This window comes from Oncorhynchus mykiss, chromosome 8 (genome assembly GCF_013265735.2).
Source record: "Oncorhynchus mykiss isolate Arlee chromosome 8, USDA_OmykA_1.1, whole genome shotgun sequence".
Classification (NCBI taxonomy): Eukaryota; Metazoa; Chordata; class Actinopteri; order Salmoniformes; family Salmonidae; genus Oncorhynchus; species Oncorhynchus mykiss.
Genome location: NC_048572.1, coordinates 14,796,684 through 14,824,360, shown reverse-complemented (window position 1 = coordinate 14,824,360; position 27,677 = coordinate 14,796,684). Strand labels below are relative to the sequence as shown.

General features: G+C 45.4%; 1 protein-coding gene across 5 annotated transcripts in view; it reads left to right on the top strand.

Annotated features, from left to right (window-relative positions):
- Positions 1–27,677, top strand: part of LOC110529452 (AT-rich interactive domain-containing protein 1B) — a 94,453-nt gene that overhangs the window by 26,083 nt on the left and 40,693 nt on the right. For all 5 annotated transcript variants that reach the window (XM_021611627.2, XM_036984834.1, XM_036984835.1 and 2 more), the window contains one exon: positions 27,160–27,394. In XM_021611627.2, the coding sequence (XP_021467302.2) occupies positions 27,160–27,394 (235 nt within the window). The remainder of the gene's footprint in view (positions 1–27,159; positions 27,395–27,677) is intronic.

The window sequence follows — 27,677 nt, the reverse complement described above, 5'->3', positions numbered from 1 at the left end:
CCTGGGCTCGAGCCAGGAACACATCGACAACAGCCATCCTCGAAGCAGCGTTACCCATGCAGAGCAAGGGGAACAACTACTCCAAGTCTCATAGCGAGTGACGTTTGAAACGCTATTAGCGCGCACCTCGCTAACTAGCTAGCCATTTCACACCGATTACACCAGCCTAATCTCGGGAGTTGATAGGCTTGAAGTCAGAAACAGAAGAGCTGCTGGCAAAACGCACGAAAGTGCTTTTTGAATGAATGCTAACGAGCCTGCTGGTGCCCACCATCGCTCAGACTGCTCTATCAAATCATAGACTTAATTATAACATAACACACAGAAATATGAGCCTTAGGTCATTAATATGGTAGAATCCGGAAACGATCATCTCGAAAACAAAACGTTTATTCTTTCAGTGAAATACGGAACCGTTCCGTATTTTATCTAACGGGTGGCATCCATCAGTCTTAAGTATTCCTTCCTTCCTGATACATTGCTCAGACTTTAATGTTATGTCATTTGCTAAAATTCTGGCAAATTCGTTCTCAATGAGCCAGGCGGCCCAAACTGTTGCATATACCCTGACTCTGCGTGCAATGAACGCAAGAGAAGTGACACAATTTCACCGGGTTAACATTGCCTGCTAACCTGGATTTTTTTTTAGCTAAATAAGCAGGTTTAAAATGATTTACTTCTGTGTATTGGTTTTAAGAAAAGCATTGATGTTTACGGTTAGGTACACATTGGGGCAACGACAGTCCTTTTTCACGAATGTGCACTGCATCGATTATATGCAACGCAGGACACGCTAGATAAACTAGTAATATCATCAACCATGTGTAGTTATAACTAGTGATTATGATTGATTACGTTTAATGCTAGCTAGCAACTTACCTTGACTTCTTACTGCATTCACGTAACAGGCGGACTCCTCGTGAGGCAGGTGGTTAGTGTTGGACTAGTTAACCATAAGGTTGCAAGATTGAATCCCTGAGCCGACAAGGTAAAAATCTGTCGTTCTGCCCCTGAACAAGGCAGTTAACCCACCGTTCCTAGGCCGTCATTGAAAATAAGAATGTGTTCTTAACTGACTTGCCTTGTTAAATAAAGATAAAATGAAGGTGTAAAAAAAACTGCAAAATCGGCATCCAAAATGACCGATTTCCGGTTGTTATGAAAACTTGAAATCAACCCTAATTAATCAGCCATTCCGATTCATCGGTCGACCTCTAGTGGACATGGCTGCGTTTCGGTGGTTCTCTTGCACCACTAAGCATGGCTAGAATACATTTTCCCTCCCTTTCCTCTCTCATGCTCCTGAGAGGGAGAAATCATTATGGAAGTCGACTTAAGAGTAATTGCCGGATATTATTTAGGCCAAGCGTGGCAGCTGAGAGATTTACGCACAGAATTTCAATGCTGGATTCGATTTCAAAGGGTAATTTGAATTGATCCTGTTTTGGTCTGGTGATTCTCTGGGGCAACATTCAGGCAGGGTTTAAAGATGCCATTGTTCGATGTGCTATAGATAGACAGCATGGGATTCAATCTGTGATGATGGCATATTGCCAGCCAGCTGTTTAAAGATAATCAGTTAATTATGCATTTGTCTCACATTGGAGTTCTCTCTTGTCCCTGGTGATGGTGTAAGTCATGCACTCTGTGCCTGATAAATCTGCGTGTGGGTGTGTGTGTGTGGAAAGCTAGTGGGTCAGTTGTTGACTTGTAGACATGCTGTGTGGTCTGCAGATTTGGAAGGACGTATGTCATGTAGTGTGTGCAGGCAGAGACTCCTTCTATTTACAGTGTAAGTCACTCACTGTGTCATCAAGAAACAATGGCATAGGGAACCCCGCGAAGGAATGTAATATATATTGTTTTAGTGATGCACCAATATGACATTTTTGGCCGATATCTGATATTTTCCTTGCCCAAAAAAACTGATACCAATATTTAACATTGTAGCTGCCTTTTTAAGCATTCTAGTCCTAAGTCTAGGCCGTCATTGTAAATAAGAATTTGTTCTTAACTGACTTGCCTAGTTAAATACACACACCACACTGACCGAAAGGTTATTCTGTTGGAATTTATGATTGTCCCCATTACCAGTAAAACATCAACATATTTATTTCACTTACTTGCTGTGCTGTTTCGTTGTTCATTTGTTCAGTCGGTTCATTCTCAACCAGAATTTCATCGTACATGTCAAGCAGTGAAGGTTCAGCTCTGTCTGTCAGTGGCCTCTCTTCCTCAGTGCGCACTGTTACTGTGTCCATTTCCATCTTGTCCCGCTGTGTCTGTAACATTTCACGTAAACCCTGTTTTGTCTGCATCGAAGTAGTGGTCCTTGTACATAGCATCGAGCATGGTGGCGACACAGTAGAGAATGTCGCCGAATTGCTTGTTCACAGCCTGTGTGGGCAGTTTTGTTGCCGGGGCAAACTTTTGTCAAGGGCAACTGTTTCATTCACCAATGTGGGCCAGTAAAAACACCCACCTCGTCGGGAAAAGGGGCAGCGTTGCACACTAGCTGCTAGCTGACTGGTTAGCATAGCTTTGGCGAAGTCAGAATGGGCATGTGCTCTCCACTGTCATGTGACTGAATCGGTGGTGTTAGAATTTAACAAAAATATAAACTTAATATAAATGTAAATTTAACGCACATAAAGCTCATAAAAAAAATATATATCCCCATTTTCGTGGTATCCAATTGTTTTTAGTAATTACTATCTTGTCTCATCGCTACAACTCCCGTACAACCCAACCAAGCCGCACTGCTTCTTAACACAGCGCGCATCCAACCCGGAAGCCAGCCGCACCAATGTGCCGGAGGAAACACCGTGCACCAGCGACCCCTGTGGCGGGCCGGGTGCAGTGCGCGATGAGACAAGGACATCCCTACCGGCCAATCCCTCCCTAACCTGGACGACTGGTCCGTGCGTCACCCCACGGACCTCCCGGTCGCGGCCGGTTACGACAGAGCCTGGGCGCGAACCCAGAGTCTCTGATGGCACAGCTGGCGCTGCAGTACAACCACTGCACGGGAGGCCCCTGAACAGGCATTTCAATACCTTGACAGAGGGTATCACATTTGCTGCAGGTGCAGTTGAGCTTATTTCTCGAGTCAGTTGCTCAAATGGAGCTAACTAGTGTGTTCAGGTTTTAAACATGTTCTCAAATCCCATTGATATGACAACCGGCACATTCATGAGCATGAAATACGACTTTCCTCAGTAAGAAATCCTCGACGACCCACGGTGCTGTTAGACTCCGCTTGCTCATGGGGCTGATATCGCTGGTCCAAATGTCAGTCGTGGAGCTAATAGCAGTGACGTTATTACTGTGTAACTCCATTATGACAACATCTGAAAAATAGTACCGGGGGAAAAAAGTGTGCCGGTGCTCGACTAGTCACCGAAAGCCAACATCTCTCACGACAGAGAACGGTTGATTGTCAAGGGCAATGAATTCCATTATCGTGGCTTTAATGGATTTCACCTTTGAGTTGTCTCGCTGAAATGTTCTTACTCTTTCAAATGACTGTTTGACTCGTTGACTGTTGATCCACACAGCAGACATTGTGGGCTAGGTTAGGAATGCTGTGTCACACGTGTAGGGCAACATTTTACATGGTGTCATTACGTCATGTACCTCCGTTATATACGAAGATGTTCTCTCTGTGTTATATAGGTATGCACGTCAGCTTTGACTTCGGGTTTGCACATCGCCGTTAAACTAGACATCGGGCCGATACCGATGCTGGCATTTTTAGCTAATATTCACCGATTCTGACATGTTCATCACAATTTTTTAAATATTTTTTTTAGTTCACAGTTGCTTGCGTGCTCACAGGTAGTATTACGGTAATATTCTACAGGGAACTTTCTAACCCTGTCCACACTTTCATATTTGTCTCTGACTACCACAGGTAATTGTGTTGAAAGTCTGTGTAGACCAGACCAGCATGCTGGTGAAGAGTGGCTCTGAAAAGAGTGAATAGGTACTATACTTCCAATGCTACTGCCGAGTCCTCTCATTGGGCCGAGTCCTAATCAGATATAGCAGTCATCCCACCCTCAGGGTATGAAATGTCTATAAGTGTAGTGTGGTTCACCCTCGCCACCCTCCCTTCTGCCGCTCTCCCCCTCTGCCGCTGGTGTTGCCATGGCAACGGGGCTGAGGAAACAGCCTCCTCAGAAATGTGCATATTCTAGCAACTGATTATGTACTAATCACATTCTACTAATGGAACGTATTCTTGTCATCCCTCCACAGATTCACCTGTTTAGATTTGAGTATTGTGTCAATTGAGCCCGACTGTGGTGCTTCATATAGACGGAGACCAGTGTATTTTAGCAATACATTTTTATTTTCACCGCATTCTAGTTTTCTTACTGCTATTAATACGATTTTGCATCAATATTCCCAGTGGAAGTCTGTGATTGGGTGCTTCTGCTGTTTTGGACACGATGGAACATGATTGGTATTAGAGTTCACAGTCAGTTTTTTGTTTTCAAGTGTCACACATTTTAATTGAATTCCTGTGAAATGTGACATGATATTTAACTCTCTCGGGAACCGGCATTTCATCTTTGTTTTCTTTTCAAGCCGTAATCAAATCCGCTTCGTCTTTCCCCGGCGCCATTGTAAACAGGCCAAGCTGGATGCTCAATCAGGATCCAGGAGGGAGGCAGCAAGGCTTTGATCAGTGCCCGTAAATCTTTTTGAAGAGTACACCCCCCCCCCCCCCCCCCCCCCCCCAATTTGAGACGCAAACTGCCTCACCCCGGAGACATGGCTTCCCTTAAATCGCTGTTAATACCCCCCCCCCCCCAATCCATTCTTTTTTTGATTTCCGTAAATATAGGATAAAAGACGACTTGAGTGTGGTTGCTTCAAAGCTCAGGGTGGTTGAAAAAAATAGGTTCTGTGGTGTTTACTAAATTCTGCCTAAGCTACAGGTGTATTTCCCGAAAACTGATTTTCCATACATCGCAAAGCAAGTGTGTGAACATCAACATTGTTGGTATGTATGCCCATTGCCCAAGTTCACTAAATAATTTCCCAGCACTGTTTCATAGGAGAGGCCGGAGTGGAGTCGGGACTGTTTGGTGCGCTCCGCCGTAGTTAAACTACATGGTATCCTACAACCATCCAGGCCTTTCTGTAGCTGGGCGCTGTATCAGAGATGGCCTGTGGCAAATACCACACTATTCAAATCTCGTGTTATTTGTCACATATAACTGCAACAGGTGTAGTAGACCTTACAGTGAAATGCTTATTTACAAGCCCTTAACCAACAATGCAGGTTTAAGAAAAGTATTTACTAAAAACAAAAAGCATCACATTACATGGGGAATAGGATTCCACTGGAGGCCTAAATCAGAGATGGTGAGCACGATGCCCCACTGCAGATCCCCCACACTCCTCCAAAGACTGAGTAGTCTCCTGACACACACAGCCTTCCACTATTCCATTTAGGACAGCCGAAAGGCCTGGCTTTAGCTGAATGTTGTTGCAGGTGGCAGGCAGTTCTCTATAAGCTGGGAGGTTTGGTTTCTTGCCTGTTGCGGCAGAAAGCCCAGATTTGCGTTGTAATCTTGTCCTGATGCCTGTGTTATTAGAACAGCTCCTACGCAGTGCTGCTCTGGGCTTTCTCTCACACACAAACGGGGCAGGCTTTCAGACCCCACCATATGATTGACACCAAGCTGGAGCGCTGAACCACCGCCAGGCCTCGTGTGTGTTTGTCATAGTAGTGTGAGTTTTTCTAGTATGACCCTGAGATTGCTTCACAGCCCCAGAATGTTTTTTCTACCTCTCAATGCTCTTTTATTTTATTTGTTTATTTAACCTTTATTTAACTAGTCAGTTAAGAACAAATTCTTATTTACAATGATGGCCTAGGAACAGTGCCTTGTTCAGGGGTAGAACGACAGATTTTTACCTAGTCAGCTCGGGATTCAATCTAGCAGCCTTTCGGTTACTAGTCCAACGCTCTAACCACTAGGCTACCTGTCGCCCCATATGTCTTGCGTGTGATAACAGGCAGGCCATGACGCATTTACAATCAGAAATGGAGCTAGAGCTATTTGTTGAGGTGCTCACCTAACAAGAGAATTCAGTGTGTTTCCATCAATGACCATGATGGAATAGATATGCCACAATGCCCCAGACCTTTTTGGCTATATAGTAGAATGAAGCCAACAGAGCTGTATAGTGGATCTAGCCCATAAGCAGAGTTATGACCGGCAATAGAAGGTTGATTTATGACGTGATGTATGTGTCACATGGGTGAGCTGCTATTTAATACCGGTATAAAATATGTATAAATCTGAAACACTGACCATTAAATGGAACACATTTCTAGGCAGAGAATGCGTGTCATTTTGGCTAGATGGTCGTGTCTATATGACCACTTTACACATGGCTGCTTTAGTGATAAACCAGTGAATTTTGCTCTACCAACCAATAACAACCTGGCTTTTGTTTCAAGAAAAATTCCTAGTCTGCCACAAAACTCATGATGAATCATTATGGTTCATTGATTCACCAGTGGTGTTTAAGTATGAACCAATGGTGGAAGAAATGTGCACTTTATTGGGAAAAGGCTGAGAGACTAGATGGAGCTTAGTAAATTACTCCTGTTTATGTCCCAAATGTCACCATATTCCCAATAAAGTGCACTACTTTTGACCAGAGCCGTATGGGTAGTGTACTAAATAGGGATTAGGGTACCAATTGGGAGGCTTACTCTGTTTCTCTGTTTTATAGACCTGAAGGCAAGCAGCAGAAGCCACAAATCCCAGGGTGTCTGCAGCTCCTTTAAAGTTTTAGTCTTAAATACATTTCTGATTTAAAGGTCTTAAGTCTTAAAATGTTTTAAAGTCAGTTTTCAAAGGTCTTAAAAAATGTTAGAGATGACTACAGTGTTTCCGTTATATTGTGCCTCTGTTAAATTGTTGCCACCACGGGAAAAAATGATTTAGTTTTTTAAACATCAGATAATACTAGAGGCGCACTTTCAAGATGTTAGAGAGCATTCCAACCACATGCTGGGGAGCATTCCAACTACGTTTCTGGGGAGCATTCCAACTACGTTTCTGGGGAGCATTCCAACTACGTTTCTGGGGAGCATTCCAACTACGTGCTGGGGAGCAGTCCAACCACGTGCTGGGGAGCAGTCCAACCACGTTGCTGGGGAGCAGTCCAACCACGTTGCTGGGGAGCATTCCAACCACGTTGCTGGGGAGCATTCCAACCACGTTGCCGGGGAGCATTCCAACCACGTTGCCGGGGGGCATTCCAACCACGTTGCCGGGGGGCATTCCAACCACGTGGCCGGGGGGCATTCCAACCACGTGGCCGGGGGGCATTCCAACCACGTGGCCGGGGGGCATTCCAACCACGTGGCCGGGGGGCATTCCAACCACGTGGCCGGGGGGCATTCCAACCACGTGGCCGGGGGGCATTCCAACCACGTGGCCGGGGGGCATTCCAACCACGTGGCCGGGGAGCATTCCAACCACGTGGCCGGGGAGCATTCCAACCACGTGGCCGGGGAGCATTCCAACCACGTGGCCGGGGAGCATTCCAACCACGTGGCCGGGGGGCATTCCAACCACGTGGCCGGGGGGCATTCCAACCACGTGGCCGGGGGGCATTCCAACCACGTGGTTGGCGGGAGCTCTGTGTGTACAGGGCATGTGCCAGTGCAATTCGGGTCGTTGAGAGAGGAGAGTGCAAGGTAGCCTATACAACTTTCTAGATAACAAAACTAACTAGAGCTGGGATGATGAACTAAAAATGACCGACACGGTCATTGCCGTCCTCTTACCAGAGCAAGAGGCTTATGTCAGTGATTAGACTACACAATGCTCCTGCAGATTTTTGGGTTCTAAACTATTATTTGGTCAACAATAATGTGCATTAACCTGATTTCTACAATTTAAGTTTAGAATGTTATTTTATTTGGATCCCCATTAGCTGACTCCAATGGCGACAGCTAGTCTTACTGGGGCCCGACAAAACGAAAATGTCCATTACAGATAAGGCTTTACAATTGACATACATTTAAAAACATGAACATGTAATCTGTGTGACGGTATCTGCCCTGTTTCTGGCTCTCACTCCCTCCCCCTTGGTACACGGCGTGAAGGGAGAGATGCGTTTTGAGAAGCACAAGCATACTGACAGACTGTTTTTAGAACAACTACTGTTAAAAAGAGGACTCTTAGCTTTGTGTGTATAACCATCATTTCTCAATTGTCATAATAGAGGAAATGACACCACTTTACAAATTAACTATATCATTGAGATGACAGTGAATACAGTAAGTAGCCTAGTGGTTAGAGCGTTGGGCCAGTAACCGAAAGATTTCTTGATCGAATCCCTGAGCTGACATTCTGCCCCTGAACAAGACAGTTAATCCACTGTTCCCTGGTAGGCCGTCATTGTAAATAAGAATTTGTTCTTAACTGACTTGCCTAGTTAAATGAAAAAATATAGGCCTACCAATGGCATGACTATGTAGCATCAGATAGTTGGCAATCTAGCTAATGTGGTTTGAGTTCCCACTTCCTCAGGTGGTAAATTATGTTGCATAGCCAATGTGCACAAAAAACTTGCAGGCAAATTAATCTCTAAAGAGCCAAACATATTTCTGGTTCCTATTTTGACATGTTGCACATCAAAATATCCATGATGCATTCCCTGTCTTACTTGGCTCTGGAAAAGGTCAGTCTAGGGCCCTCCTGTTTAGCTATCTTGTGAAGGACCGTTTTGCCATTTGATACCATATTCACTGAATGAGGTAATTATTTCATTAGAACTGTTGGTTATAGGCTAATGTTTTAATGTTGGATTATAAACTGGGTGGTTCGAGCCCTGAATGCTGATTGGCTGACAGCCGTGGTATATCAGTGTACCACGGGTATAACAAAACATTTATTTTTACTGTTCTAATTATGTTGGTAAGCAGTTTATAATAGCAGTAAGGCACCACGGGGGTCTGTGGTATATGACCATTATACCACGGCTAAGGGCTATATCCAGGCACTCCTCGTTGCGTCGCGCAAAGGAACAGTGTTTAGCCGTGGTATATTGGCCATAAGCCCCCCCCCCCCCCCCCCCCCCCTGTGCCTTATTGCTTAAACAGAATACCTCCAGGAGAGTTACTGGGTATGGAGACTTTAGTTCCATCCCTACTCTAACACACCAGACCTCAACAGGACCTTGTTAAAGGAACGGTTGAGCCATTTTGAATGTTATATATATTTTTTTGGTGATCTATCAATTCCCGGCGTCATTTCTTGTTTTCCATGTGTATCTGAGTTATTGGTGTTCAAGCGGCAGGAGCGTTGGACTAGTAACCGGAAGGTTGCAAGTTCAAATCCCAGAGCTGACAAGGTACAAATCTGTCGTTCTGCCCCTGAACAGGCAGTTAACCCACAGTTCCTAGGCCGTCATTGTAAATAAGAATTTGTTCTTAACTGACTTGCCTAGTTAAATAAAGGTAAAAATGTAAAAAGCAGGCAGAAATGCGTCCGGTATGACGTAGCACCGTGATGGTCTCTCACTATATTGGGAGTTAATAGGAATATGACTTAGATGGTGAAACCATCGATCATATACAGTATATCACAAAAGTGAGTACACCCCTCACATTTTTGTAAATATTTGAGTATATCTTTTCATGTGACAACACCGAAGAAATGACACTGAAGAAATGACAGCTTGTATAACAGTGTAAATTTGCTGTCCCCTCAAAATAACTCAACACACAGCCATTAATGTCTAAACTGCTGGCAACAAAAGTGAGTACACCCCTAAGGGAAAATGTCCAAATTGGTCCCAAAGTGTCAATATTTTGTGTGGCCATCATTTTCCAGCACTGCCTTAACCCTTTTGGGCATGAAGTTCACCAGACCTTCACAGGTTGCCACTGGAGTCCTCTTCCACTCCTCCATGATGACATCACGGAGCTGGTGGATGTTAGAGACCTTGCACTCCTCTACCTTCCGTTTGAGGATGCCCCACAGATGCTCAATAGGGTTTAGGTGGAGACATGCTTGGCCAGTCCATCACCTTTACCCTCAGCTTCTTTAGCAAGGCAGTGGTCGTCTTGGAGGTGTGTTTGGGGTCATTATCATGTTGGAATACTGCTCTGCGGCCCAGTCTCCGAAGGGAGGGGATCATGCTCTGCTTCAGTATGTCACAGTACATGTTGGCATTCATGGTTCCCTCAATGAACTGTAGCTCCCCAGTTCCGGCAGCACTCATGCAGCCCCAGACCATGACACTCCCACCACCATGGACATTTTCACTTAGGGGTGTACTCACTTTTGTTGCCAGCGGTTTAGACATTAATGGCTGTGTGTTGAGTTATTTTGAGGGGACAGGAAATGTACACTGTTATACAAGCTGTACACTCACTACTTTACATTGTAGAAAAGTGTCATTTCTTCAGCGTTGTCACATGAAAAGATATACTCAAATATTTACAAAAATGTGAGGGGTGTACTCACTTTTGTGATATACCCTATGTCAGATTTCAATACTGCCGATGTCAACTTGGGAGGATGTCTTTTCTCGAATGAGCCATTGATCATATTTTAGCGATATTCCTACCTGGGGAAGTTGAATTGAACTGAGGGTGAATCACATTTCTTCTGTTTGTCTGCCTCTTTCGTCCAGGGTGCGTTGCATGGTGCCGTTGCCAGAGATAGAAAGGAGATGGGAATGCAATGAATGAAGGAACGCATAACGCCCCACCCAGTAGACTGTTGACCAATCTCATTCACGGTTTCATGCTGCGTCACGCGGTTGCTAAGCTAATCGTCACGCAATCCCTTCTAAAAGTCAGTGTAAATGTCGAGAAACGTGCCTATTTTCCTCAAGTACGTTATGACACGATTCCAAAGCTATACGGCACTACAGATGGCAAGTTAATTATCCCACATCTTGGAAAAGATTTGTTATGTTGTACTTCTTGTTGATGAAATTTGTGCAAATGTTGGGTTTTGGGGCTAGCGCCCAATAGACTCCCATTCACCCCTTGAAGGAGAGTGCTCCTTGTCCCAGAATGCACCTGCGGCCCATTGAGACAGCATGAGCAACGTTTCCCATCTCTTCAAAAGTATATCTGCCGTCGTGAATGTTAGACTCCACTTAAGCCCTGGTATCATATAAACACTCGTAAAATCTGGAAATATTTGTAGAATTGCAGTAAATGTGCTTTTTAAACTGCTCCACCAACCAGAGGGGTGTGAACGATGGCTCGCAAAGCCTGGGTTTGTTACTACACTGATAATTGACCATATCTATCTGGAAGTTTTGCCGCCTAGGAAATTGTGTGACCAGACCTTCTCAAATAGTACTTGAGTACCCTGCTTTATGGGAAATAACGATTATTTCTCATCTACTGTATGAGAGGCATTCTGAATGATCTATTCTCTGTCTGCGTTCCAAATGGCCTCCTGTTCCCTAAATAGTACCTATGGGCCCTGGTCAAAAGTAGCTCACCATATAGGGAATATGGTGCCATTTAGGAAGCACACGATATGAAACGATGTCTCCTCAGCTGGCCCAGAAAGAGGAACTCTACTGACCAGGCTGATTATGGAAGAGAACAGTACTGAGACTGGTGACGCACACAGCCCTCTAATCTCATCTACTCAGCATGAACTCACTCACTCACTAGGTGTTTTTGTTGGTGCATTGCTCTTTTATACCCCAGTATCCTCCATGTTTCATCTTTGTTTTTCTCTCTCCCTCTTGTGTTCTGCTGCTCACTCCTACTGTAAACACTCTCAGCCTTGCCATTTGTGAAACCCGTGAAGCTAGGATGCTGATCTTTCTCCAGATCGTGTCAGCCCCGTTCATTTCTCCTGAATCACAAATGCCGTCCTGTAAACAAACAGCCAGTTTTCCTGTCTCTTCGGTCTCTTCACCGGCCATTTACACTGTACAAGTGGCAGTCACCTAGCCACGCTAGCCCTTATATGGGTGCTAGCTAGGTAGTGCTGTGTATCAACAGCTATTGTCAGTCAATCCAGTAGGGGTTGGAAGCTATGGTGAGCTCTGATTGGTCACTTGTGTTGCGAGGATTTGAATAAAGATCAGCTTTCCAGAACTTAAGTCCCGCCCTGTTCACCTCCCTGGCGTCACTCAACGGTCCCCCCCACTCACTGCTTCTCTGGCTTTCCTTCCTTTGAAAGGGAATGGCTTCCAATGTTTCACCGCACGCACCGTGCGGTGAAACATTGGAAGCCATTCACCTTTCAAAGGAAGGAAAGCAGTGTAAACCTGCATCTCCTCCATTCACTTCTATAGCCCTGATCCCAGATCAATGATGGCTGTGAATGAGCTCTTTATCACTGATGCTGCTCACAGCCATTCCAGTTCCATTGCAAAGCTGCTGAATTTGGGAAGCCGTGTGAGCCTGTCATAACGGTGCTGTATTCTCAGGCAGCCAGGTGTTCTCTGTGGGGCCCAGACAGAATGGGCTCCTCTCGGCTTCTGCCTTCATCCCAAATGGCACCGTATTCCCTTTTATAGCGCTCTACATTTGACCAGGGTCCATACACCTCTGGTCAGAAGTGGTGCACTATAAAGGGAATAGGGTGCCATTTTGGACGTGTGCTCTGTTTGACACGTGACTGTTCAGCGGGGGAAATCTGCCAATTCTGTCTGAATACAAGGCATGTTAACCCCCCACTGTAGGTGATCCCTCAGTTGTTTGATCTGCCAAGAGGATGCTGTCAGAATGGAGTAGCATGCGAGACGCGCGCACACACACACACCACCATCCCACGGACAGACTGACAGGATGACATGCGCTCTGCGGGACATGGAGCCCGGCTGACAGAAGGGCCAATCACCCACAACGGGGCTTACTGTCACCACAGTGTGTGTGCCTGTGTCTCAGCCTCTGTGCCTGCCTGTGTCTCAGCCTCTGTGCCTGCCTCTTTGCCTGCGTCAGTCCTACATGTGGGGCCCTGTCCACGGTGCCCTTATCTGTCAGAAAACAGTATGAGGGAGGAATAGGAGCGAGCATGGCTCACACTGCGTAGCTTTGGCCTTATAATGCATCCCATACTGACTGCTTCTCTCTCTCTCGTACAAAACACTGCTGCCGGCTCACTACAGACCGGCTCAACTACGGACCGGCTCACTACGGAGCTCTCCTGTTGAAGTGGAGATGCTTTTCTTCTGTCGGAGATATACCACTTGTCTGGTTGACTAGCGGAGACGAGAGGGGCTTTTGTCAGTAGATTTGATTTGTTTGTGCTGGTGGAGTAAGTAAGTGTGTGTGTGTGTGTGTGTGTGTTAGCTTTGTTTTCCTAGCTTTGTTGTCCAGTAGGCCTGCTGTTGTTTTTACTGTTGTGAGTGAGCATCGTGAAAATAATAAGTTAAACCTGCAGGTAGTCTGAGCCTGTATGATGCGTTAGTGTGTAGCTCAATAGGAGCGTGCCTTAGTGAGCCGGTCCGTAGTTGAGCCGGTCTGTAGTGAGCCTGCTAGCGCTAGCTGCATTAGCATGTGTCTGTAACCACGCAGCAGACAGACATCACAACCACACAGCCTCTTCGCTTACTACAGCATGGTTCCTCCTGCTGCCTCCCTCGTATAAACATCGTTAAGGAATGACCTGTGTCCCAAATGGCACCCCATTCCATTTAAAATGCACTACTGATCAGGGCCCATAGGGATCTGCTCAAAAGTAGCCTACTATATAGGGATTACGGTGTCAATTGGGACTCATCCCTCATTAAGGTCTAAAGGGAGAGGCTGAATTACCTCCAGCAGGCTGACCACCTGTTTAGTTTCCTCTCCTTTAAAAAGTCTGGCTGATTTAAATAGGAGGCAGTACATTTCAATTTCCCTTTTAATACGGCGTGACAAAAACAGCGTTGCGAGGCGTGGAGCCCCCTTCAAACACGGCCAGCTATTGATTACTCACAAGTGTGTACACACACATTCCAATCAAACCCACTCAAGACACACAGATGACACCACCTTCGCACAAGAGGGCAGACAATGCGGGTGCCTACATAATGTCAGGAATGAAACCCACCAGGTTAGCTGTCAAATCCCAAATTGGGTTAGACTAACAGATCAGTTATTACTACGGGGCTTGTCAAAGTTAACGGTGTAATAGTGTGACATGTTTATCGCTGTCATTTTTGGGACTCCGTCTCCATTTCGTCACCGCACACGTTTCCACATGGACCCTTTTAATGAATGGCAGGACGCAACACGACTGCAGTCCATGTCTGTTCCTTTACACATCTGAAGACGCTGTGCCTCTAGCTAAAGTCATGTCAAAGTTATGCCCAATGTTACTGGAGCTGTGTTTCTTCTAGCAGCCGTGGAGCGCATGTCGCAGCCGTTTTAAACTGCTCACCTGACGCCGTTTCTTTTGCTTTGATAATAAATGAGGTTGCTATTATCCTGATAACTTGACCACTGACTAGGCTATGCACAAGAGGAACTGAGCAGGAATAGGCTTCTCAAAGAGAGACTTCAAAGGTAGGCTGCTAATGCCAGAGTGGGGTGTGTATGATTGTGTGTTTTTAAGTTTATTTTTTGTCACGTGTGCTAGTACAGTGAAATGTCTTTCTAGCTCTTTCCCAACAGTGTGTGAGAGCAGAGTAAGTGAGAGAGGGCTGAAGGGTGGAGGGAGTGTGTAAGCCTGTGTGTGTGTCAAGTTATCTGAACAGTCAAGATGGTTACTTTTAAAAGTTCTTCTTCTTTTTTTTCTTCCTGTTGTCACACCCATTTAGAATGCCCGACGCTTCAACAGTACTTAGACCTGTGTGTGTTGTGAGCAAACTTCAAGAACATTGATAATAGGCAGGAGGGCTACTGAAACAATGGGAGCATTCATAGCTGTAGCTGTGTCAGTGACTTGTGGTGTTTATGGTGTAAAATGCTATTAAAACATTCTGATATAGATGATGTTGTGTTTCCATACCTTAGAATCAGTATGCCTGTAACTAAATGCAGTGCTTTTTAAATGGAAATAATCTTTCTTTGGGGTGAAATTTGAGCAAATTCAAAGATTTCAATTTAACTAATGCCATTAGCTTGATTAATCGCCTGACAGCCCTAATTACTACGAGTTTGACAGACAAATGATGAAATTTTGCGACAGACATGTGAGTATTGTGGCAACCACAGGGTTCTCACAGCAGAGCCAATCAAAGGACAGGTGTGAGCTGTAGGAGCACAGTTATTGAACTGTGTGTTTGAGAGGGAGGACTGATGGTGTCATTTATTTTCCTAGACCTCGGCGTGTGCTTTTCATGTCACACACAAACACATGCAGACGTTTTTTTTTACCCAACTTCTCCCGCTGTTTTCTTCCCATTTTGTGAAAATGATGGGTTAAGGAAAGATAAATATTTGAATTGAAAAACAATGGAACTGACTGTTTACTGGTGGGTGAAAAGGAGAGCGGGCAGCTCAGTGAGTTAGAGGGAGGGAGAGAACACGAACTGAGAATGAGACATAAGATGATTAAAAGGTCTAGTGAGGGATGAGAGCCCAGAAGTCGTTTCAGAGGCAGCAAAATGCACCGCAATAACTAAACCAGCGAAGCAAGGGGGCGGCTGCTGAGTTTGAAAGATTACAGCAGAGGGAGAGAAGAAGAAAAGCCTGCATTCTGTGTTCCCTCTTCTTTCTGTCTGCTGACAAGCATTTGGCGTCGTCCTATCTAAAACAGCTAGCCCCCCTGTCTCCCTCCGTTCTGTTGGTTCTTTCTGCTGTTCCCCTTACACACACTCACATTATTTTCTCCTCTTTCCCTCCTCCCCACTCTGTCTGCTCCCATCCCCTCCCCACTCTGTGTACTCTGTCTGCTCCCATGAGTGAGAGGGGGTGGGTAGGGGCCTTGCCTGCCTGCTTTCCTCTGAGAGCACAGCTGCAGTGAAGCAGACACATTGGGCCTGCCACACTGATGTTAAAGCTTGCTGCTCCCCCCCTACACACACTGCATTCTAATTACTTGCAGGCTGAAAGGAGTGTTGTTTATTCTAAGACCTAGAGGCTGATCTACATCCTGTGACTGTTGCCTCCTCTTCTCTCTCCTGTGCCCTTCATCTCTCTGCCCTCCTGTATCCTTCATTTCTCTTCCCTCCCTCCTGTACCCTCCTTCCCTCCCTCCCTTCTTCCCTCCCTCCTTCCCTCCCTCCCTCCTGTACCCTTCATTTCCCCTACTTCCCTCCCTCCCGTACCCTTCATCTCTCTCCCCCTCCCTCCCGTACCCTTCATTTCTCTCCCCCTCCCTCCCGTACCCTTCATTTCTCTCCCCCTCCCTCCCGTACCCTTCATTTCTCTCCCCCTTCCTCCCGTACCCTTCATTTCTCTCCCCCTCCCTCCCGTACCCTTCATCTCTCTCCCCCTCCCTCCCGTACCCTTCATCTCTCTCCCCCTCCCTCCCGTACCCTTAATTTCTCTCCCCCTCCCTCCCGTACCCTTCATCTCTCTCCCCCTCCCTCCCGTACCCTTCATCTCTCTCCCCCTCCCTCCCGTACCCTTCATCTCTCTCCCCCTCCCTCCTGTACCCTTCATCTCTCTCCCCCTCCCTCCTGTACCCTTCATCTCTCTCCCCCTCCCTCCTGTACCCTTCATCTCTCTCCCCCTCCCTCCTGTACCCTTCATCTCTCTCCCCCTCCCTCCTGTACCCTTCATCTCTCTCCCCCTCCCTCCTGTACCCTTCATCTCTCTCCCCTTCCCTCCTGTACCCTTCATCTCTCTCCCCCTCCCTCCTGTACCCTTCATCTCTCTCCCCCTCCCTCCTGTACCCTTCATCTCTCTCCCCCTCCCTCCTGTACCCTTCATCTCTCTCCCCCTCCCTCCTGTACCCTTCATCTCTCTCCCCCTCCCTCCTGTACCCTTCATCTCTCTCCCCCTCCCTCCTGTACCCTTCATCTCTCTCCCCCTCCCTCCTGTACCCTTCATCCCTCCTTTGATTCTTTCCTCTGTGCGTAGCGACTCACTCCCCATAATTAGAATGCGCACAAGGGGGATGAGCTGGAGGGAAAGGAGAGAGGAGGAGGGGAGTCTAAGGCAGGCAGAGCTGCGAGCTGGTTGGCTGAGCCACTGGCAAAGGGCGGGGGGGCCACTCTGCTATTGGTTGGCCAGAGGCCCAGGGACAGGGGGGTTGAGCGGATGGGAGCTCTAGTGTTGTGCCTCTCCTACAGGGAGCTCCGCTCATCAAACCCACCACAGCATTGAGGGGGGAAATCAGCAAAATGCTGTCTGTTATTACACTGTGGGTGTGAGAGGGACGCCCTAGCAACTATTTCTCTTTAAATCACTAGCACTCAGAATGCACTGTGCTGTTAGATGGACTGGAAGATGAAACAGTATTGTAGTAGTAGGTAAGGTTGGTACAGACTACAAGAGGACTGGATTCCCATCCATTATATCTCAGGGACCAGAGGCCGAACCTTCCCAGTCTGTGTCTATGCTACACCCCCAAATGGCACACTACCTTTGACCAGGGCCTATAGGGTATTGTAGGGTTTCCCAAACTCAGTGTCTGTATACCAGTCTTCCTTGTTCTCTCCCAGTCTCTGTCTGTCTGTATACCAGTCTTCCTCGTTCTCTCCCAGTCTCTGTATACCAGTCTTGCTCATTTTCTATTTTCTTGCTCTATTTTCTATTTAACAATAGATGAAAGCAATGGGCAGTCTCCACATGACTGAGAAGACACATGACACGGTATGAAAGCCAAAACAAAACGGGAAATATTATTGACATTACACTGCACTTTCACTGGCCGTACCCACTACCGTACCCCCCTCCCCTTCTCTCTTTAACTAGAGGGGAGCGCGAGGGGAGGGGGAGCGCGAGGGGAGGGGGAGCGCGAAGGGAGGGGGAGCAGGTTGGTCAGGATGATATCTGAGGGTGCCTCTGTTTACGGATTTAGGGTTGTACCTGGTAGGTTCCTTGATAATTTGCTTGCTCGCTCCCTCATCTCGCTCGCTCGTTCACCCATTTCGATCCCTTCATTTCGCTCGCTCCTGCTCTCTTTCTCCCTCGTCTCACTCACTCCTGCTCTCATCTCTCTCTCTCGCTCGCTCTCTCTCATATATTGATTGTCTGGAGGATGTGAGAGAAGGTAATTACTTTTTTTTCATCTAAATCAAATAAAATGAAAGTCTTGGACAGTCCCTAATTTTTCACAATGCTTTATGTTCTCCCCCTTGTTCCTCTTTTCCTTTGTTCCAAATCGTACTGGTGAATCTATTCTACACCCCCCCCCCCCCCCCCCCCCAAATCCCCTCTGTCCCGTAGTGCTACTCTAGTCAAATTAGGAATTTATTGTATTAATGATACTGCTCAGCTATATTTGGTTTTTACACACTCGCTCAGCCTCAATCACACACATGCACCCTTAGAGAAATCAGTCAGATTGCTGCTGTCCCCGTTCCCCACTATTTCTTACACGCTGTCATTAAGTCTAAATTATTTTTCAGCACAGCCCCGCGTGTGTGTCATCTGACTGCTACTCATGATTTGTAAATGATGCCCCTCTCTGTAGCTCCTTGGGATGGGGTTGTTCCATTGTATTGTCAGCAGCTATTCCTTCCCTCAGGCCTCTCTTCCCCGTCCATATTTCAGTTGTCTCCTCTCATGGCTTCCTTATTGGTAGTTGGATAATTCAGTCCCGGAGCTGGTTGGCTGTAGCCTGTCACGGTTTGAGTGGCTCAGACAGGCCACCTGTTAAGGTAAAGGTTTTTGTCCCAAATGGTGCCCTATTCCCTATATAGTGCCCTGGTCAAATGGGCCCTGGTCAAATGTAGTGTACACTGTAGTGTTGTCATGATACCAGTTTTCCTATCACAATACTTGATACATCACAATACCACACAAAAAAAAAGAAGCTGTTTTAGCCAAAGTCATAGAATGGCACTTGATCCAGACAGATAAACTCAGCTACTGTTCTGTTCAATCGCTGGGTGTCTTTTGAGATCAATATATATATATATATATGTGTATATATATATGTATGTGTATATATATATATGTGTGTATATATATATATATGTGTGTGTATATATATATATATATATATATATATATATCTGTGTGTGTGTGTGTGTGTGTGTGTATATATCTATGTATATATATCTGTGTATATATATGTGTATATGTATATCTATGTATATATATGTATATGTATATCTATGTATATATATGTATATGTATATCTATGTATATATATGTATATATATATATCTATGTGTATATATATGTATATGTATATCTATGTATATATGTATATATATGTATATCTGTGTATATATATGTGTATATATATGTGTATATATATGTATGTAGATGTATATCTATGTATATGTGTATATATATATGTATGTATGTATGTGTGTGTGTATATATGTGTGTGTATATATATATATATATACACGTGTATGTGTGTGACAAAGGTTATGTTTTTTTGACAGCCGTGTACACATTAATTTAATCAATTGTTTTTACCAAAGTCAAATTGATAGATTGTACTAACTACAAAGCAACATAATTGTAATCATTTAGTTGAATGGTAAATCTCTTGATAAACTGGGTAAATCAAGATGTAGACTAGGTCTATTCACAATACAGGTGAATGGATATTATTCAATAGGAGTGTGTGCATGCATTGAGTTATTGAGGCTGATTTCATGGGGTTAAAGATGACAAACGATCAGAATGTGCACAGAATGTGTATGTGGAATCTGACTTTGTGGCTATGGAATCTAGTGGGAACCAGACAGGATGGATAAGTAAGACAGACGTAAATTAGTTTTTGGTGGAGAGGGAGACTAAGTGAATTAATACGGTTTTTGGTGACAATCGGCTTTGAAATCAGCATATTTCACATTATGGTTTGCATATTAACGGAGTACTAGGGTAGTGAATTCAGCTGTAAGCTAGCAAGGAAAGCCTACAATGTAAAGCTGGAAGCTACCGGTCTAGCATGGTAAAGGTGTTCTAGCCTGTATTAGAGGTTTTGATCGATTATGATTTTTCAATGCCAATACTGATTAATCTGACATTTTTCAAAAATGTATTTGTAATAATGACAATTACAACAATACTGAATTAACTTATTTTAACTTAATATAATACATCAATAAAATCAATTTAGCCTCAAATAAATAATGAAACATGTTATTTTTGGTTTAAATAATGCAAAAACAAAGTTTTGGAGAAGAAAGTAAAAGTGCAATATGTGCTATGTAAGAAAGCTAACGTTTCAGTTCCTTGCTCAGAACATGAGAACAAATGAAAGCTGGTGGTTCCTTTTAACATGAGTCTTCAATATTCCCAGGTAAGACGTTTTAGGTTGTAGGAATTATAGGACTATTTCGCTCTATACCATTTGTATTTCATTAACCTTTGACTATTGGATGTTCTTATAGGCACTTTAGTATTGCCAGTGTAACAGTATAGCTTCCGTCCCTCTCCTCGCTCCTCCCTGGGCTCGAACCAGCAACACAACGACAATTAGCGCGCGCTAACTAGCTAGCCATTTCACTTCAGTTACACGAGCCTCATCTCGGGAGTTGATAGGCTTGAAGTCATAAACAGCGCAATGCCGCTACCTAGGCTCGAACCAGGAACACATCGACAACAGCCACCCTCCAAGCAGCGTTACCCATGCAGAGCAAGGGGAACAACTACTCCAAGTCTGAGAGCGAGTGACGTTTGAAACGCTATTAGCGCTCAGTCAGACTGCTCTATCAAATCATAGACTTAATTATAACATAATAACACACAGAAATATGAGCCTTAGTTTCCGGATTCTACCATATTAATGACCTATCATCTCGGGAAAAAAAACATTTATTCTTTCAGTGAAATATGGAACCGTTCCATATTTTATCTAACGGGTGGCATCAATAAGTCTAAATATTCCTGTTACATTGTACAACCTTCAATGTTATGTCATAATTACGTAAAATTCTGGCAAATTCGTTCTCAATGACCCAGGCGGCCCAAACTGTTGCATATACCCTGACTCTGTGTGCAATGAACGCAAGAGAAGTGACACAATTTCACCTGGTTAATATTGCCTGCTAACCTGGATTTCTTTTAGCTAAATAAGCAGGTTTAAAAATGTATACTTCTGTGTGTATTGATTTTAAGAAAGGCATTGATGTTTATGGTTAGGTACACGTTGGAGCAACGACCGTCCTTTTTCGCGAATGCGCACTGCATCGATTATATGCAACGCAGGACACGCTAGATAAACTAGTAATATCATCAACCATGTGTAACTAGTGATTATGATTGATTAAGTTTAATGCTAGCTAGCAACTTACCTTGGCTTCTTACTGCATTCGCGTAACAGACGGGCTCCTCGTGAGGCAGGTAGTTAGAGCGTTGGACTAGGTTGCAAGATTGAATCCCTGAGCTGACAAGGTAAAAATCTGTCGTTCTGCCCCTGAACAAGGCAGTTAACCCACCGTTCCTAGGCCGTCATTGAAAATAAGAATGTGTTCTTAACTGACTTGCCTCGTTAAATAAAGATTAAATAAAGGCGTAAAAAAAATATATTGGCGTCCAAAATGACCAAAATACCGATTTCCGATTTATGAAAACTTGAAATCTGCCCTAATTAATCGGTCAACCTCTAGCCTGTATGGACATTGTTTTGCGAACAGTTTCAACATTTCTGCATGCCGTGTTGCATTATTCAAGTGTGTTAACGTCTGTGCAGCATGAGTGGGGACTGGAGAGCTAATGTAGCCCAGACAGCCCTAGCAATGAATGGAGCAGGCTCTTTAGGCTGTAATGGGACTGTGCTGTAATGGGACTGGGCTGATAGACTTGATCCTCTCAATCACATGAGACAGATTTGACAGAAGTACCGAACATACAAAAGTTCTCGTACCAAACCACTTTGGTTTTTTTTGTAGCAAAAGTACAGAAGTTTCGATTACAGTGCACTAGTGTTACACGGTATAAGGGAATAGGGTGCAATTTGGGATGCAGCCAACCAGGACATCCAGAGCCACGGTGATGAGCGCCGTCTGAAACGGGGACTTCAAACAGAACAAAAAGCCTCTGTTGGCTGTCAATATTTTAATTGGGCATGAGTGTGTGAGGTTGTCCCCGGAGGGCCATGTGTGTGTTGTTGGCGGGAAGGAGAGAGACTCCATCACACCAACCCTCGGGCTAAATAGGAGACAGGATGAGAGGGGAGAAAAGGCAATGAGTACCACAGGTTTCTATTTCAGCCCCCTCTCAATTTGTCCTCTTTTTATGATCCTACTGCTACAGCAGTGCTTGTGGAGTCGTCTACTGAAAGGCACAGCCAGTCAGTGTGCATATGAACTGGTGTTCAGAGTGCTGAAGACGGAAGAAGGACCTTGACTTCTATGCACATCACAGAACCAATGTGTCTCTCTCGCGTTCGCTCTCATTACTATTCTGCACCAGTGCCTGAGTGCTGTTTTCTGTCCTTCAGGCTCTCTGCTTTTACTCTGCTTTGTAGTGGTGTTTGTGTTGAAAGCTGGGTGGCTGGTGCATCTTCCTATCCCAGCACACACTCCCACCCATAGTGGGGCCAGATGGAGAAGTAATCCAGTCCTCTGATATGGGTTCAGGCATCAGAACCTAAACATCACCCTGAGTTACATTATCAGGAATCCGGCAACTGGATGTATGCCATCAAACTCATCTAAAGTTGTCCTCAGAAGAAAAGCCCATCAGTCTTCTTTTGAACATGGCATTATTGTGCCGCCTCATCCCTACCCAAGAGAGACTGCACTTCCCACTGGAGGCTGTCTGTCTAATCTCCCATCCATCGCTCTGCACCGAGTCACGTTCCCACTGTCTCTAGACACACGCGTCGTCTCCTGAGAGCGCTCATCAAACTTAATACGCCAGGCAGCTCTCCTTGTCAGATTTCACAGAGTCTGATTCCCCTCCTTAGCCTTCTGAATGTCTCTGTGTGCGTACACCACAGTGTTCTGCTCAGGACCACTGCCACCGCTGCTACCCCCTACTGGGACACATTTGATGGGGGAAAGATCTAGGCCCAGGCCGTCCCACTGGCCTTCCTTTACTATTTTCTCAATAGCATATTTGTCAAAGGCAATACTTTTCTTCAAACTATATGGACAGAATCAAACGGCTGGGGGATGAGAAGACGATGGCGGGTGCTCTGGTGAATGTGTCATAGCTACTTTAGAGCCCCAGCTCCATCTAGTCGTCTGTCTGCCCATCAGCAACATCTTGGGTGCGTTGTGTCCAAATAGCCAGGCTATGAGCAGAGAGGGCAGCGATGTGCTTACTCCCCCACACTATGCACAGTCAGCACACTGCTCCTTGCTGCCTGGAGTGAATCTCACACACACACACACACACACACACACACACACACACACACAGGCTGAGCAATCCTGGGGGCTGAGAAATAAGAGAGCTGGGAAACAAATTATCAGCAGGTGAACAAAACTGGAAAGCAACTTTCTCTCTCTGCAATGTGGCGCATGTGTGCATGGCTCCTTCATGGTCCCATTTCAACCGTTTCCGTAGCAACCCACATTTATTTATCCCTCTTCTTTCACTGCCGTGTCCATAGTGACAGAGCAAGGTGAGGGAAGGGAGGCGGTTAAAAAGCCTGAATAATTATATCCGTAAAGTTAGTAAGCTGGGGCCACTAACGAATGGGAATAATTATATCCGTAAAGTTAGTAAGCTGGGGCCACTAACGAATGGGAATAATTATATCCGTAAAGTTAGTAAGCTGGGGCCACTAACGAATGGGATTAATTATATCCGTAAAGTTAGTAAGCTGGGGCCACTAACGAATGGGAATAATTATATCCGTAAAGTTAGTAAGCTGGGGCCACTAACGAATGGGAATAATTATATCCGTAAAGTTAGTAAGCTGGGGCCACTAACGAATGGGAATAATTATATCCGAAAAATCATGCAAGCAGCACAAGTCTGGAGGAATATATGTAAACAGGTAGAAGTGGTCCCCCAGTGCCTTTTCAATTGGTGAAATAAAGGCTTTGTTGTTGAAATATGTAACACATGCTGAAAACTGAAGAGAAGACCTTGGCTTGCATCCCAAATGCCACCCTATTCCCTTTATCGTGCACTACTTTTGACTAGAGCCCTATGTACTCCTATGAAGTGTGCTATGTAGGGAATTGTTTGTCACGTGCCGAATACAACAGGTGTAGACTTTACTGTGAAATGCTAATTTACGATCCCTTCCCAACAAAGCAGAATTTAAAAAGTCAAGAAAAAAGGGGATGATAATAAAATAACAATAATGAGGCTGGATACAGGGGGGCTGGATACAGGCGGGCTGGATACAAGGGGGCTGGATACAGTGTGCAGGGGTACGAGGTAGTCCAGGTAATATGTACATGTAGGTAGGGGTAAAAGTGACTAGGCAATCAGGATAGATAATAGAGTAGCTGCAGCGTGTGTGTGTGTGTGTGTGTGTAGTCCAGTGAGTGTATAGTGCCAGCGCAAGAATGTCAGTGCAAAAAATAATACATGTTTATACAATAAACAAAACATAATTACAAATAAATAAATAAATAAAACCCAAAAAAAGGCAGTCAATGCAAATATTAGGGACGCTGCACTCAACCCCCATTATCTCTAATGATGCTCCCCTGTGATGGTGAATAGGAGCATCCAACCCCCATTACCTCTAATGATGCTCCCCTGTGATGGTGAATAGGAGCATCCAACCCCCATTACCTCTAATGATGGTGAATAGGACCATCCAACCCCCATTACCTCTAATGATGGTGAATAGGACCATCCAACCCCCATTACGCCTAATGATGGTGAATAGGACCATCCAACCCCCATTACGCCTAATGATGGTGAATAGGACCATCCAACCCCCATTACCTCTAATGATGGTGAATAGGACCATCCAACCCCCATTACCTCTAATGATGGTGAATAGGACCATCCAACCCCCATTACGCCTAATGATGGTGAATAGGACCATCCAACCCCCATTACGCCTACTGATGGTGAATAGGACCATCCAACCCCCATTACCCCTAATGATGGTACCATCCAATCCCCATTACCTCTAATGATGGTGAATAGGACCATCCAACCCCCATTACCTCTAATGATGGTGAATAGGAGCATCCAACCCCCATTTACCTCTAATGATGCTCCCCTGTGATGGTGAATAGGAGCATCCAACCCCCATTACCTCTAATGATGCTCCCCTGTGATGGTGAATAGGAGCATCCAACCCCCATTACCTCTAATGATGCTCCCCTGTGATGGTGAATAGGAGCATTCAACCCCCATTACCTCTAATGATGGTGAATAGGACCATCCAACCCCCATTACCTCTAATGATGGTGAATAGGACCATCCAACCCCCATTACCTCTAATGATGGTGAATAGGACCATCCAACCCCCATTACCTCTAATGATGCTCCCCTGTGATGGTGAATAGGAGCATTCAACCCCCATTACCTCTAATGATGGTGAATAGGACCATCCAACCCCCATTACCTCTGATGGTGAATAGGACCATCCAATCCCCATTACCTCTAATGCTGGTGAATAGGACCATCCAACCCCCATTACCTCTAATGATGCTCCCCTGTGATGGTGAATAGGAGCATTCAACCCCCATTACCTCTAATGATGGTGAATAGGACCATCCAACCCCCATTACCTCTAATGATGGTGAATAGGACCATCCAACCCCCATTACCTCTAATGATGGTGAATAGGACCATCCAACCCCTATTACCTCTAATGATGCTCCCCTGTGATGGTGAATAGGAGCATTCAACCCCCATTACCTCTAATGATGGTGAATAGGACCATCCAACCCCCATTACCTCTGATGGTGAATAGGACCATCCAATCCCCATTACCTCTAATGCTGGTGAATAGGACCATCCAACCCCCATTACCTCTAATGATGCTCCCCTGTGATGGTGAATAGGAGCATTCAACCCCCATTACCTCTAATGATGGTGAATAGGACCATCCAACCCCCATTACCTCTAATGATGGTGAATAGGACCATCCAACCCCCATTACGCCTAAAGATGGTGAATAGGACCATCCAACCCCCATTACCCCTAATGATGGTACCATCCAATCCCCATTACCTCTAATGATGGTGAATAGGACCATCCAACCCCCATTTCCTCTGATGCTACCCTGTGATGGTGAACTAGAAAACCCTTTCGGACACATGTAGGAACTTGAGAGGAGTGCAGATGAGAGGATCCCACTGCACAGTAGGGTGCATTGCAGTCAAGTGTAATTGGCTGATTTAGTCTGTGTGGTTTTTAAATGCATAGCTGGGATGCTATTAACTGCTTTGTGGCGCTGTGGGTATTTTAAGTGACTGATCATAAAGTAAGTGGTTGTTAAGGCCTCAGAGGAAGTGTCATATTGACGGGTGACAGGTCGTAGTTAGGAGCTGCCTGCTTGCCAGCTGGGAGAGAGGCCACCGACCACACCGTTTCCACAACTATCAAAAGCGCAGAAGGAAAAAGGGAGGCACATTGGAGGGCAACTCATTGCCACTATTAAACTCTGTCTCCATTCTTGATTTGGCATTGAGGACATTTGGCATGGCTCTCTTTTGTAGGTAGGTACTTTGGCCAAATCTGCTTAAATTTGAGGTGTTTATGCCACTTAGGTAAATTGGTGATTGTTGCCATGATGCTGGTTTCATCCCAAATGGCATCCTATTCCCTATATAGTACACTAGTTTTGATCAGGCCTCTGGTTAATAGAAGTGCACTATTTAGGGAATAAGGTGCCATTTGTTTCTCTGGCTATTAAAGCAGTAGTATAGACTGAGAGATGGCCATCTGGCCTGCCTGGTTTTGGCTTTAACCGAATTTGGTAAAAACCTTCCTCCTGGACATCGAGATTTCCAACACTCCCAATGTCTTTCTGTCTATGTTGGACGTTATGTCAAGTGACTGGTGAAGTTTTTACCATCTGTTGGTGAAGAATGCTTAGTGGTATTTCTTCTGGGTCGTGTTCGTTCAGGGCACAAAACGGAGCACAATTTAAAATGTTTTGCAGGTAGTCGCTCCCTGTTTCAGTCCATTTTCTTCAGTTTGGTGCCGAATGAACACAACCCTGGCTTTCCCCTTGGTTGCTCTCTCCTCTTCTGTTCCAGGACCTGTCTGGGTCTATAGATGACCTTCCCACGGGCACAGAGGTGGCTATCAGCTCAGCGGTCAGTGCTTCGGGGTCCACCAGCAGCCAGGGCGAGCAGAGTAACCCGGCCCAGTCTCCCTTCTCACCCCACATGTCCCCTCGCCTGCGTAGCGGCCCCTCCCCCTCCCCCGTGGGATCACCCGTGGGATCCAGCCAATCGCGCTCCGGACCGATCTCCCCCGCCAGCGTCCCAGGTATAGAACGAATCCCTGCCACCATGCACCTAGGTCTAGGAGACACCTACACACTCTACCACATCTCTCACACACACACACACACACACACCTACCTACCTCGGACAGGGAGTAAGGACCAGTGTGCTAGGCTTGATACAGTAACTGAATGTGTAGTATTTCATCCATTATATTTCAGAGAGCAGTTCTGACACACTGAGACAGCCACAGTGGAACTGCAGCAGCTCTGGTTGTCATGACTGTGGAAGAAAAAAGAGCTCCTTTGTCTCATTCCAGTCAGTTC